The sequence below is a fragment of the Pocillopora verrucosa genome, chromosome 7 (genome assembly GCF_036669915.1).
Source record: "Pocillopora verrucosa isolate sample1 chromosome 7, ASM3666991v2, whole genome shotgun sequence".
NCBI lineage: Eukaryota > Metazoa > Cnidaria > Anthozoa > Scleractinia > Pocilloporidae > Pocillopora > Pocillopora verrucosa.
The window spans coordinates 18,364,243-18,378,057 of NC_089318.1; the positions used below are offsets into that span (position 1 = coordinate 18,364,243).

The following is a 13,815-nucleotide window of genomic DNA, read 5'->3' on the forward strand; positions in this document are numbered from 1 at the left end:
AGCTTATAAGGGTAAAACATTTAGGCGGAAACTTGCAAGCATAAATACAACTTGAGAACTAAGGAGTTCTCGAGTAATCTTTATTTTTCTTGAGTCACTTTTCAAATTCAATTGTGTATTATATTAAATCAAATGATGTCAGATTTCTCAGAATATTTCCCAGTCTCCCCTTATTGGCGCTTTCAGACCAGTTGTCCTCATTTTTCCGTACAAAGCTTGATCCTATTTAGAAGAAATCAAAATCAAGGTTAACCCTTTACACCCTAGCATCAGTATGCATATTCTCCATACTGTTCTTTAGACATTTCCTAAGGTGCTGACAAGGAGAATTTGTTTACCAATCAAAAGTTTCTTTCGTTGGTGATCATTTCCTTTATTCTCATGACCTTAACGTGTGATTCAGGGGTCATATCGTAGAGAGAAATGCAAATGTGAGACAATACGTCATCAAAAGCGACAAGCACAGGAGAAGGTATATCTAGAATTCTTATGCAAAAGAGAGCACTCTTAAAATCAATGATACGTTTTTCGCATATCTAGCCGAAGACTCCACGCCTTTAACTGATTTTGACCCGTCGCTGAGAAAAGAGATCTTTTTTCACACTTGATTCACGACATTACTACTGACCAGTATGGTTTTGACCTCACAACTTATTTGAAAAAAATCTTTCTTTACGATGATACTCATTTCGTGGGAACACCAACTGGGATGGCAAGGTTTTCCGAAGTAATCTTGTAAAGTATCTCTCCTTACCTTCTTGCTCACTGACGGCTTCACTTTCTGAAAGGCCGCCAAAAAATGCCTCTTACCCACCCCTAAGGGGCTTTGTTCTGGGGGAGGTTGATTCTCAATAGACTCGTGACCAGTGGAGTGCACGTGGATTCGTTCTCGTAGAGCTACCATACAAGCTTCGCGCACCAATGCCGCTAAATCAGCTCCCCTGGAAGAGAGAATTGTCAGTATAGGATTATTGACATTTTTTGAAGAAGACTGAATACAATGAATTCTGTTCCAGTTCGCAAGAACTGAAGTTAATCACTGCAGAGAGTGAAAAGATTGATGCCATAAGCGAAACGGTTTGGAAACTTAACCAACGTGGCACGCACTTAACGAGAACTCAGGTAAAACGCGCGCGAGAGAGGACACACGAGTCCTTGGCTCGTAATACTTCATATGCTTTCCCGGACGAACCATTGATCCATGGCGCGTTACCCCACTTCTATAACTGAGTACTCCTAACGTTTCACCGGCGTTCATTTCAATTCGTACTTGGAAACCGGCGCTGTTAGCGTGCGTGCATGCCGTCATTATTAGCACTGCAAGACGCGTGGTTTTTACTATACTTACGAAAGGCCTTCGCATCTTTCATCCTGTGCAAGATCTCGGATACTAACATCAGGCAGAAGCAATGGTTTCTTCCCATCCTAAAGAGGTCAGTGAGGGAAACATAAAACTCATTATAAAACCAAACTCAGAGTAATCACAACAGGCAATCAAAACACTATGAGAAATAAACGAGTGACTAAGTCGCGATTAATTTCAGTTTTGAATATGATTGGTCAAGAGAGAGTGGCGCGAGTTTCTGAAACAAATCCCAGAAATAGAGCTGAAAAACAGATGCGCATAGCAGGAACTTTCGCGGGCTCACGCTTGAGACCATAAGAACACCAAACTAAAATAGCGGAATTTTTCTCATCCCAGAGCGAAGTAAAACACTTGTCAAATTTTTCTCGAAAAGTGTCGTTGACAATTTTTCTTTCTGAAGTCAATAGCAAACAAAAGTTTTACTTCGAGAGAACTTGCTTGGGTCAATTTGGTTTCATACTGAGATGTGTAATGGGAATGCACCTACCTTGGTGAGTGTTCTGAGGATGTCTTCTCTGTCGTCTGTGTCCGGAAGACCAACATACAGAACTTTATCGAGTCGTCCCGGTCTCAGCACAGCCGGGTCGATGATATCTATCAAAAAATGAACAGAAGATTAGAATATTACTAAACAGGTGTCAGTTCCTTCTAAAGTGCTTCTCGATTGGGGTCCGAAAAACTAAAACCGCAGTGACAACAACGATCAATAAGAACCAAGAACCAAAGGAAAGGAAACAACAAGAACTCGAAGCGAATTCACATGACCGGCGAAAAGAGCGACAAAACGCAAGTGATTAAACCGAAATAGGCTTCACTTGGCAGAAAACGGGCAGACAAATTTTCTTCAGTTACCAATCGCAGAGCGTCGAAAAAGCTCGACTACTGTAATCCTGGAGTGCCTCCGACACTCCATTGAACATTGCCACATTTCAAGGTTTCCAAAGTTCATTGACCCGCTACCCCATAACATCAGTACTCATATTCTCCATACTAATCACTATAAATTTCCCAAGGTGCTGACAAAGAGAATTTGTTCAATAATCAAGAGCTTCTTCATTTGGTGATCATTTCCTTTATTCTCATGACCTTAATGTTTGATTCAAGGGTGATATTGTAAGGAGAAATTAGATGCTATTCACTCCTAGGGGTTAAAGGGTTAAGCAACTAACAGACTTGTTTCACCTGGTCGGTTTGTAGCTCCCATGATGAATACTTGTTTCCTGGCCTCCAGACCATCCATCTCAGTCAGCAGCTGATTGACGACTCGTACGTTTACACTCGACTATAAAACATAAAGAGAAAGTGTTAATGCCCGGCCAAATGCACGCAACATCATCCAAACATTAGGCTGATTTAGCAGGAGGGCGGAAACGTCAGTTGACAACGGCGTGCGCAGCTAAAAGACCGGTAAGAAGCTGGGTCGAGAACGTCGCCCCGTTTGCGCGCAACGTGTTGCACACGTTTGGCCACCCTGTAGCAACATGTTGCAAGATGTTGAATGATGTTGGATCAAGTTTGAAACTGGTCAAATTTTTGTAGTAACATTTTTTAACTTTGCAAGATGTTGGGACAGTTAACATATAAATGTCACATTTGAATCTGTAAAAATGTGATATAAAAAAGAGAGAAAGTGCACAGAGTTGTAAAGTCGCCTTTTCACTCCTGCTGGTTGTGTCCCAAATCCTAAGACGAAAAAATAAATACTCATAATGCTAGGGAAACCATGATATGGTAAGATAAGACTTCTGGCTCGTAAGCTGACGTTACCTTTAACTTTGATTTGATTTTTGTCTTTTGCATTGAGCTCCAGATTATTACGTTACCTCTGCACTGTCGGATCTCCTAGGGCAGAGTGCATCCAGTTCATCGAAGAAGATTACACACGGCGAAGAATTCCTAGCTCTTTGGAACACTTGTCTAACGGCTCGCTCACTTTCACCTACATACTAAGATAATGTACGAAACAAACAAATAAACAATAAATTGAAGTCACTTTGGGAAATTCCATTGTTAAGAATGACCAGTTCAAAACTGACAAAAGTATCACCGAATTTCATGGAAGACATGTAAACAAAATTTAAACTCTGTTAAAGCAATAATCCTCCTAAGTGAGGTGCAATTTCTAAAATTGCGGCTCAAATAACATTTATTTAATTAAAACTTGTGATCTGATTTCTCCGCTAGAAAGACGAACCCTCTAAAATGTGCCCCGCTCTCAACATGTAGCTTTGAAGCTCAGTTGGTAGTAGCGCCCAACTATTATCTGGGACGCCTGAGTTCGAATCCCGTCAAAGCCTAAATTTTTTTTCAAGGTTTTTTTGTGCAATGGCTGAAATTACAGTCCGCTTGCGAGGATTACTACATTGTTTGATTTTTAATCCGTATATCAAATAAAATATGTATCATTACTCATTGTGAACTGAAACTTTCCATGGAACTATTAAACGCTGAAAATAGCAATATTGATATTGGCGCTATATAAGTATTATTATTATTATTACTATTATTATTAAATATTAAAAAAACCTTAGCTGAGCCATAAATATTTATAAACAGTACTCGGCAAACATCACTAAAAATACGAAAGTACTGAAGAGAATATTGTCATTCTTCTGTGAACCAACGGTTTATCCTGTCGGTATCTCTGTGTAAGAGTAAATGACTGTTTTCTGTGGGCATTGATCGGTACCCGACACAACAATGAAACGTCGCGTGGGCTTTACAAATGCCATCGAACAAAATTCGATCTATTTGTCACCCAATAGTCTCAACATACCATGTTAAGAAGTTCTGGTCCTTTGACGGAGATAAAATTGATGCCGGACTCATTTGCTATCGCCTGAACGACAAGGAAAATACGGACCGTTAAGGATGGCAAATCAAAAGATTACATATTTAGACACCGATTTAAAATCATTTCGCACAATTGGTGATTTGTTTTTTTTTACAATCACTCAGCTGAAAACTGATGTCAGTCTGTCTGTCTATATCTATCTGTATCTGTCTGTCTGCCTGTCTACCTAAGTCTGTCGGTCCATATGCGTGTGTGTCCGACTGTCTCATCTGTTTGTCTATTTGTGTCCGTCTATCCGTCTATCTGTTTATGTGTGTTTGTACGTCTGTGTCTGTGAATCTGTCGGTCATTCTGACCGTTTTCCGAAACGGAGGAAGGGAGAGAAATAGTGGCAGACAAACAAGCTAAGAAAGCAGGTGGACGGAGAAATATCAAATTGAGAAGCCAAAGAGGAATACAAAGAAATGACACTGTCTGACTCTTTTATTTGAATTACTCCGGGCTAATTATAAGCCCTTCGTTTTGCGTACCTTTGCTAGAAGAGTTTTTCCACAGCCTGGTGGTCCAGCCAGTAGAATCCCCGGGGGTTGAGTCAGGCCGAGCGCTTGGAATTCTCCTGGATATTTCACTGGAGCCTGACAGGATGGGAAGTCAATAAAATTAAACATTGTAACCCAGAAAACTAAACCGAAAACGCTTGGGTTTTCAGTCAGTTGACTTAAAATTCTTTTATTGATACCACAAGGCCAGCTGTTACAATTACCTAAAAGAGATTATATTTTAAACGATGATTTTACAAGCGCAGAAGTTATCCTCACAGGTTAGCGGAAGTTTAATCCTTTACACCCTAACATCAGTATGTAAATTCTCCATTCTGCCCTCTTTACATTTCCCGAGGGCTGACAAGGAGAATTTGTTTCACAATCAAGAGCTCCTTTACCTGGTGATCATTTCCTTTAATCTCGCGACCTTTATGTGGGATTCAGGCGTGATATTGTAAGGAGAAATTACATTGTGCTCATTCGTAGAGGCAAAGGATTAAGAAATTTTAGAAAGAAGAATAAATTCAGGCTTCGACGGGAATCGGCCTAAGGGTAAGTGCAAGGCGTGCTTACCAGAATAGCCATAGTAAGCTCCTCTCTGACATCTTTGAGTGCTCCAACATCTTCCCATGTCACACCAGGTATAGTGGCAAATCCTTCTCTCTTTGCTGAAGGCTGGACTTGAGACAAGGCTGTCTATCAAATAAGGAATACATGATTTTCATATATCAACAGCCATTTATTCATCACTTCACGGGTTTATTACGAACAATATAATGACCAGCTCCCAGTTGGCTTGTTAGCTCAGTAGATAGAGCACTGCATCGGTAACGCAGGGGTCATGGGCTCAAATCTCGTACAGGCCTAATTTTTTTCAGGCCTTATTTTCACTACTGCTTAGGTAGTGTTCATTACTGCGAAGATCGCTCTCATATTCATTTCTCAAACGGCAGTTCACATATATCTACAATCATTCAAGTACGGAATATTTTTGAGAAACAGAAAAAAACACTTAGCTAGTTGAATTAAAGCGGTTTTCAACGGAGTGTGGAAAAACCAAAACCAAAACCAAAGAAAAAATCAGCGATCAATCAGGACAAAAGTTAATATTATCATCTGCCAATGTAAACTCAAAGTGAAAACAAGGGAACTGCTTGAAGCGCGGGAAAACATATCCAGTACCTTGAAATCATCCATGTTAACACAAAGCTTCTCTAGCTCATCCTCTGTCAGCGGTGATTGCTCTTTTAGCCATTCAGTCACTGCAACAAGAAAGAGAATCCAAATGCAACCAATTTTAGCGCCTACCGGGTGAGTGTCATAAAAACCAAAGTAGTCACGATGGCCAATCACAACTAAGGAAACTATCACAACAAGCCAATGAAAATTCACAATAAAAATGGGCGGGAAATTGCAAGTGACCAAACGCGGTTGGTTTTCGCTTTGAATCTGATTGGTTGAGGGGGTGGCGTGATTTTTCTCAACCAATCGTGAAGCAAAACCAACGTAAATCCAGATTACTTACGACATTCAGTATTGAAAGCTGGTCTGTCGTCATCTTTGAGATAAGAACTATTCAGAGATTTACAGGGCATCTTTTAGGTGAATCTTTTCACAGGTTTTTACCACGAAATTTTCCCCCCGTGTTGCCGTGTTGACTGCTTAAGGTTCCTAAAGTATTAAACTTACCACTAAATGACCTAGGAACAGTATCAGAGGATTCCCTTATCTCCTGTAACCCGTCAGACTCTTTCTGTTGTTCAGTGGTCGCCATTGTCTCATTTTTTTCACGCTTGTTTTCTGCGTTCCTTTCAATTTCTTGAAATATCCTGCGAGCACCAAAGGACTCAAGTTCAGGGTAAACTACAGGCAACGTATTTTTGCTGGTTCAATTTGTCGTGAAAGTTAAATGAAATGTGTCAATTTTTCCCGTTTTTTTTCAGTTCACACAACAATCTAGGCTGGAAGGAGGGCCAAGAAGATTCCTAACTAAGATGCCATAAACTACTCAAGAAGATGAAAAGGAGCCACTTACGGTATACGTTTGAAGCATTGTTAATCAAATGAATTCTCCTTTTCAGCACCACAGGAAATTTATAGAGAACAGTATGGAGAATACGCATACTGATGTTAGGCTGTAAAGGGAAAAGCTAACCTACAGTTTCCTGCTTTAGCAAAACTATAAAAAAATTATCGAAAGTGATTGGTTATCACCAGCCCGATTTGAACTCTAATAGGACAGTGAACGCGTTATGCTTGTAATTGGACAGTGTGATAGGACAATTATAGGGACAGTTAATACGTCATGCCTGTGTAAATGGACAGAACGCCTCATGTGTGTGCGCTGTTGTCTCGCATTTCGCCGAGTTAACTGTTGATTTTTTTTAATGAAAACGTACAACCGATGTCTAGTTTCTTTCTCAAATTTTGTCACAGTTTTGATTAATTGGTAACAGGACTTCTTGTCGTCCAATTCGGTGTGTAATCATACTCGTGATTAACAAATCGGACTCCCGCTTAGCGGTGGTCCGATTTTGTCAATCACTCGTATGATTACGGACAGGATTGGACTCCACTCGGTCCTATTACTATTATGTATCATGAGAACATTGCTACAGTATTATAACATTATTGTACAAGCTTTGCTACATTAATGTGTTATCATGCCTGTTAACTGCCATCAAGGCTGCTTCTCTTGCAAGTGACATAAGATCTGCACCAACAAATCCTGGAGTAAGACGAGCCAGCACAGAAAAACAAAAATTTTCCTCTAGCCTCAACTTCTGGCAAAGAACTCTCAAAATCCTACAGAACATGAAAATAAGAATACCACTAACTTGGGGAAAGTAACTTGAGATTGGCAGGAAAACGTAGCATGTCAAGTCAAGTTCACAAAATCTAGAGCAATTTCCAATTGACTGTGGAGAGTAAGCCAGGATTTAATCAAAAACAAAAGACTCACAAAATGGATGTAATGGAAGTGAGCTATTTTGAAATCAACTGATAACTGCATGTAAAACAGTAAATTCTGATAGTGAAAAGAGTGCATCAAGTAACAAACCTTTCTCTTGCATTTTCATCAGGTATGCCCATAGAGATTTCCCTGTCAAACCGACCAGCACGACGCAGTGCAGGATCAAGCGAATCCGGCCTGTTGGTTGCTCCTATAACCATTACTTGAACATCTGAGTTGCTGTTCAAGTCTGGAAATCAAAGAAAACTGAATGTTATCCCTCCACAGTTCAGGTTAAAAAGATAAACAGCAACAGTCAACAGTCTAACACGTGTGAGCTTTCATTGGTAAATGGCATTGATTTATCAATATCATTTATTAACTTGACTAACCATCCATGCAAGTCAAAAGCTGTGATACAATTCTTCGTTCCATGTCTTTGGAAGCTGTTTCTCTTTTGGGTGTGATAGAGTCTATTTCATCCAGAAATAACACACATGGAGAATGGGCCTAAGAAAAAAATGACAGATTTAGGCTACAATTTACATTCATCCTATTCATGCACTCCATACAAGAGAGCTGTTACAGAAGCTATGAGGAGGCTGCAAGAGCTCCTTTCCTCAACAATACAGTGCTTCACAAAATTTCTGCTAGCTTCTTTGAAAGAGTGCATCAACTACCTACTGTTGGTGCAAACAAACTCTATGCACCTTAAGTAGCTACATGGTTGGAAATCCTGGAAACAATGAATTTAGGACAGGAGAAAAAAAATTCTCTTTCACACTCTCTCAGCTGAAGTTGGACTCTTCAACTCTTCATCCTCAATCAGTATACTGAGCTGGAGCATTGACAATGGATCTCTCTCTTAACATATAAGAAAGAACCGAACTACATGCTCAACATAATCCTGTCATACCACAGCTCGTGAAAATAACTCTCTGACTTTCTCTTCTGATTCTCCTGACACTCCTGACACAATTTCCGTGGCAGCCAGTTTGATGAAAGGCATTTCCAACTCCTGCAGGTAGAAAGTTACAGTATGATAAATTCTCAATAATGAAAGTGATGGCACCAATGTGCTGCAATTTTAAATTGCAAAACTTTAATATGTAATTCTTCTTTCACCACTTTTAAGCCATACTAGTGCCTATTAACCATTTAACTCCCAAGATCTGATTGTTAATTCTCCCCTCTAGCTGTTACACATTCCCTTTTAAATCAGTTACAAGAATTTGGTGTTAGATCAAGAGAACAACCTCTACCTGATAAGTTTGAGTATTCTCATTACATGTTTGCTATATAATGAATGGATATTAAAGGGAGAAGTTACATGTTAATCACCTCTAGGTGTTAAAGGGTTAAGTGACCCCTGTGACTTTTTACTGCCAAACATATGTAAAAGTATCATACAGTGAAGAAACATTAGAACCAAAACATGCCTTTCCAAACCTGATTTTTTTTTAGAATTGCCAATATTAAACTGTAGCATGATGGAACTTGTAAGTTATTGATTATAGTTAATTAAGGGTTAAGTTTTCATGGATCTCTGCTGTCAGAATCAATACCACTACACCCAAACTGGCCATAAGGTAAAAAAAAAAAAATGAACATACCCCTGCAATAGCATGGGCTAGTAATGTCTTGCCACACCCTGGAGGACCATGAAGGAGGAACCCTCTGGGTGGGGTCACTCCAAGTGTACGGAACACTTCAGGATGCTTCATGTGAACCAGCAGTTTACAAACTTGATCCACAGTGTCATCACAACCCCCAATGTCTGAGAATTTTACTGATGATTGGGTGAGCTCAAATTCTTGGGGAAAAAAAATTATCAAAATATGATTTGTGGTGTTAACACAACAAAGAAGGGTTTCCTTGCAGCATTTAAGTCAAGCTTTCCCTTTGAATCATAACGTCGTGATCTTGAAACTGGAAGAAGTCTTGAATTATTCTTTAATTTTTCATTAAATTGACTCAAGTTTAAGTATGCAGAACATTCAATCATATACCAGAAAAATCAATTTTGCTCTAACCAGGATCTTTCGCAGGTTTTTCTTTACCATTCCTCTGTAAGCTTCTCCTGCTTTTCTTGGGTGTTGTCCCTGCTTCCTTCTCATCTTTAAGGGGGCTTCTTTTCCTCTTCCCATTTACATTTGTCATTTTATTCTAAAACACAATTTCAGAGCACTTGTCAACTCTGTCAGCCTATAGTGGGAGCTATAACCAGTGCTTCTAGATAACTGATATTCAGCTATATTTGTCTTATTCAAAATACCATGTTAACCATTTAACTCCCATGAGTGATAAAGACCAAATTTCTCCTTATAATGTGAATACAATATCAAGTAGACAAGTGATAAGAATAAAACTAGATTATAAGTTGATCCAAAACCAAGTTCTCCAAATTAACATCATAAGAATTACATTTCAGACAGTAAGGAGAATTGTTAATGAGATCTAGAGAGTGAGAGGGTTAAACAACTTAAGACTGATAAATGACTGCAATAAAGTCATGATTATCTCAGACAAAGGAAGAGAGGAAAGGTGTTTGCCTGTGAAAATTTACCTCACAGTGTCCTTTTGGTCTAAACAAACAATGAAAATAATTTACTTACAGATGAGAGATCAATATCTTTCATCATGGTTTGATTGATATCTGAGGTGCTTATTTCATTGCTTGACTTTTCTTCATGTCCATGCATACTTTTACTACCTGGAACAACTGTATCTAAGATAAAAATTGAAACATCAGTTGATAGCAAATGGGGGGGGGGGGGGGGGGGGGTCTGACATGGCAATTTGTCAATAGCTCTGTGGCAAAATTATTTGTTTAGTGATAAACCTTCACTACAAGTCGGGAACTGAGTTCAATAGATGAGTTTGTTTAAAAGGTAAGTTTGTGTAACAATTGTTGTTTAAAGTTAATTTAGGTCAAAACAATTTTAAAGTAATTTAATTTTTGTTTTCCATTGTTCAAGAAGATCTACATTTTCCTTGCGACACACCTATTGAGGCAAACAAACTTTTACTTTTCAAGCTTCTAGTAACTGTAATAATCTGGACAATGACATTAAAAACAAACTGCATTATCATTATTATTATTATTATTATTATTGAAATAAATCCTCATAATAATCATCCATCTAACCTAAATTCCATTTTAAACCTAGAATATAAACACTACCCAACTAATTTGACTTGAAACCTGCTGTAAAGTTTGTTATCTAGTGGTGGCATGTACAGAGTTTACCTTGCATCATTTCATTTGCTTTGGAAAGGTCTGTTATCTGATCATGCTCTCCTTCATCCTCAGAGTTTTGACCTGAACTTGTGGCTTTGTACATTGACTGCATGGATTGATTCATCATGTTTGTATCCTGTAGAGTACATTTTCAAAATACTGCTCAATACTCATGTCCACATACAAGTTGAACAACCCATACCACCAGAGGTAATATTTTCCATAGAATTGAGAGACCACAGGCATTGCTCCTTTCCCTTGACCATTTCATTGCAGAAAATCACCCCACCTCCCTGATCTTTTCAGTTTCTTTGAAAGTTTGCTCACAGTCATTTATTTTGCTGGCTAACAAGAAGACTCTCTTACAGTGAAGTGTCTTGCCTAAGAATGTTATAGAATCAGGTAATTACAGTTGAAAAGCCTGAAAATGCAAGTTAGGGTAATTTCTTTGCTTAATTTTCATCAAACCATTTACTGTATTAACTTTCATCTGCAGTTTGAATGAAATTTATTTTAACAAAGTTGTAAAATAAATGTCATAGAATATAAGCCTACACAACAAAGTAAGAGAATTTGCATTCATGACACTGAATAAAATATTTTGCATTTAGTAATATTTACAAATTCCACGAAACAAATCATTGATAAACACTATTCACCATCAGTTACCTTGACTGTTATTTACTCTTAACAATGATAAAAATTTTAACCACTCACATGCACCTCCATAAGTGGTTCATCTCCTAAGGAGAACTCACTATCACTAGATCCATCTTGACTGTCATTAATACTTCCCTGTTCTCCATCATCATCATCATCTATAATATTCCTGAAAAGATAAAATCAATATCACTCAAACACACCAATTTTTTTTCCCCAAGACAAATAACTGATAAACAAAATTTATGGCAATGAATTGTACCTGAGGTCAGGTGAGTTTTTTCTCTTTTGAAGAAACCTTTCTTCCAAGTGCTGAAGGTGTTCATCTTCCACTTGCTCCTTAATAATTGCGTCACAAACTTAAAATAATCCAAAGTACAAAGTAGTAATTTAGAAAAAAATCAAAGATAACTTAAAACAATTTTACTAGGAAATACGATTTTACCTTTCTCCACAGATTGCTTAAAAGCTCTTCTTTTTCTTCTTGAATATTCACTGCAAAACAAAAATTTATAAAAGGGCTATGTTTTTAAACTTTAAGAAATATAATATGATTCTTCAAAGATGGAGGATTATGCTCTTCCTCTAAATTACATTGATTAGTCATTATAAAAAAAATCCCAAAAAATGCTGTCATAGATCGCAACCTTTCCAGACAGCTTAGTGGGAAAACAAACAGGAGAGGTTGGCTAAAACAAAATGAAAGGATGGGGTTTTTTGTTGACTAGGTTTGGCACACATATGCACCTGAGATGTAACTGAAAAGTATTGATTGTCATCAAAACAGACCCTTATAAAATATAAATTAAACCCTTGAAAAAATAGATTAATGGAGAAGATTGAGTAAATTGGTTAAGTTAAGTCCAAGCCCAAGTCATTGTCAAGTCCTTGTCAAGAAATTTGGAGAGTCATCAATTCATGGTATGTAAATTGCAGACAAATAGTTTTTTTAATCCCAGTCAAACATTTTGGATAGGGAATGAGCCAAGGATCTACTTCTTTCTTAATCTGATAATTTTTAGACCACATATATATCTAAAAACCAGCATATAGTGCAAAGCCAACCTCAAATTGAATGCTATACTTCAGTCAATAAATGTTAACCCAAAGCAAATTGCAAAAATAAAATTTGATCAAAGCCGTTGTGAAGACGTTAGAGTAAAACTCACCAAATAGAAGGCACGGATCGTCTCTTAAACTCTAACTCTACATTCAATTACCAAAAAGCTACAAGTTTATATCATACACCTGCAAGAGCCCATCACTTGGAGCCTTCAACTCCCTTACTGGGCCTATGTCACGGCGTTTTCACAGAACGGTTTATTTTTAGACTATCTTTTCGCGGGAAATAGGCTACTCGAGCTCAAATCCTAACCACCATGCAAATTAGTTCCTATTTGGAAAGTTAAATAACTGTTAGTCAGTTAACTGACCTGGATCTGGGCTTGACTCTGGCTCAGAATTTACTTTAAAAATAAATCTACTTGTCAGAAAGAGATGATCGACAAAACCATCAAGATTGAAAATTATAAGATAATCAGGTTTAATTTTTCAGGTTCCAATAACTAAGGTTGGGCTACAATCTAAAAATCTGAGCACCTAAAAGAGCCTAAAACCCCGAATATAAAGCAAAACAAAAATAACACTTACTTATATCTTGTCTGTAAATGGTTCACCAGTTCTTCGATGTCTGGTTGGTGTCCTTTTCTAAACTGGTTCAGATACTTTGATTTGAGGAAAAACACACAATGAAAAGTTACACTTCTTGTTTTAATCAAAATCAAAGTCTTCCCTCGCATAGAGACAAAATTTTCCTTAAGTTACTCGCTGTTCACTTCCTGTATTTACCTCTTTCACTCGTGGAACAAGCCGTTTATCCAAAGTGTAAGCGCCCTTAGGAAGTTTGATGCTACTTCTTCGACGATCCTGTTTCTTTCGACCCGAATCACGCGTCATCCCGAACACACTATGCAAGTTGAGCCGATTCCAGAAGTCCTTCTATATGCTATTTAGAAAAAGAGCCCATCTCTCCAAAAATTGCGCTGCTTTTCAGGCATAATGTTGCAATAAAAACACGTGTAATACCACATCTATGCAGGCATCGGTGCATTTTCAACAAGGCGTCGAGAAATAACTCTTCACCAAGCCCCTTGAGAGGTCAAAATGAACAGGAAAGCCTGGGAAAGTGGGGGTGGGGAGAGAGAGAGAGGAAGGAGGTGGGGGGGGGGGGGTAGGTTAAGGGAGGATGATTGATCGAAT

The 13,815-nt window shown here is 38.2% G+C and overlaps 1 protein-coding gene across 1 annotated transcript; it reads right to left on the reverse strand.

Moving 5' to 3' along the window:
- Nucleotides 1-36: 36 nt before the first annotated feature.
- LOC131780929 (nuclear valosin-containing protein-like) lies at nt 37-13,662 on the reverse strand. The gene is made up of 24 exons (XM_059097559.2): nt 13,405-13,662; nt 13,207-13,280; nt 12,002-12,051; nt 11,819-11,915; nt 11,614-11,725; nt 10,906-11,032; nt 10,271-10,383; nt 9,689-9,821; nt 9,269-9,468; nt 8,572-8,673; nt 8,048-8,165; nt 7,764-7,905; nt 7,370-7,507; nt 6,392-6,531; nt 5,885-5,964; nt 5,276-5,398; nt 4,691-4,795; nt 4,143-4,205; nt 3,190-3,312; nt 2,549-2,648; nt 1,854-1,960; nt 1,349-1,425; nt 755-941; nt 37-222 (listed from the first exon to the last, which is right to left on the reverse strand). The coding sequence occupies exons 1-24, from the start codon at nt 13,510-13,512 to the stop codon at nt 148-150; spliced, it is 2,694 nt and encodes an 897-aa protein (XP_058953542.2). The 5' UTR covers nt 13,513-13,662; the 3' UTR covers nt 37-147.
- Between the last annotated feature and the right edge of the window lie 153 nt (nt 13,663-13,815).

Excerpts from the sequence above, each read along its gene's own strand:
- LOC131780929 (XM_059097559.2), bottom strand. The coding sequence starts at position 13,512 with ATGACGCGTGATTCGGGTCGAAAGAAACAGGATCGTCGAAGAAGTAGC. Across the intron at positions 10,384-10,905 it reads AGCAAATGAAATGATGCAAG|ATACAGTTGTTCCAGGTAGT; the intron begins GTAAACTCTGTA and ends TTTTTATCTTAG. Across the intron at positions 3,313-4,142 it reads GACCAGAACTTCTTAACATG|TATGTAGGTGAAAGTGAGCG; the intron begins GTATGTTGAGAC and ends ACATTATCTTAG.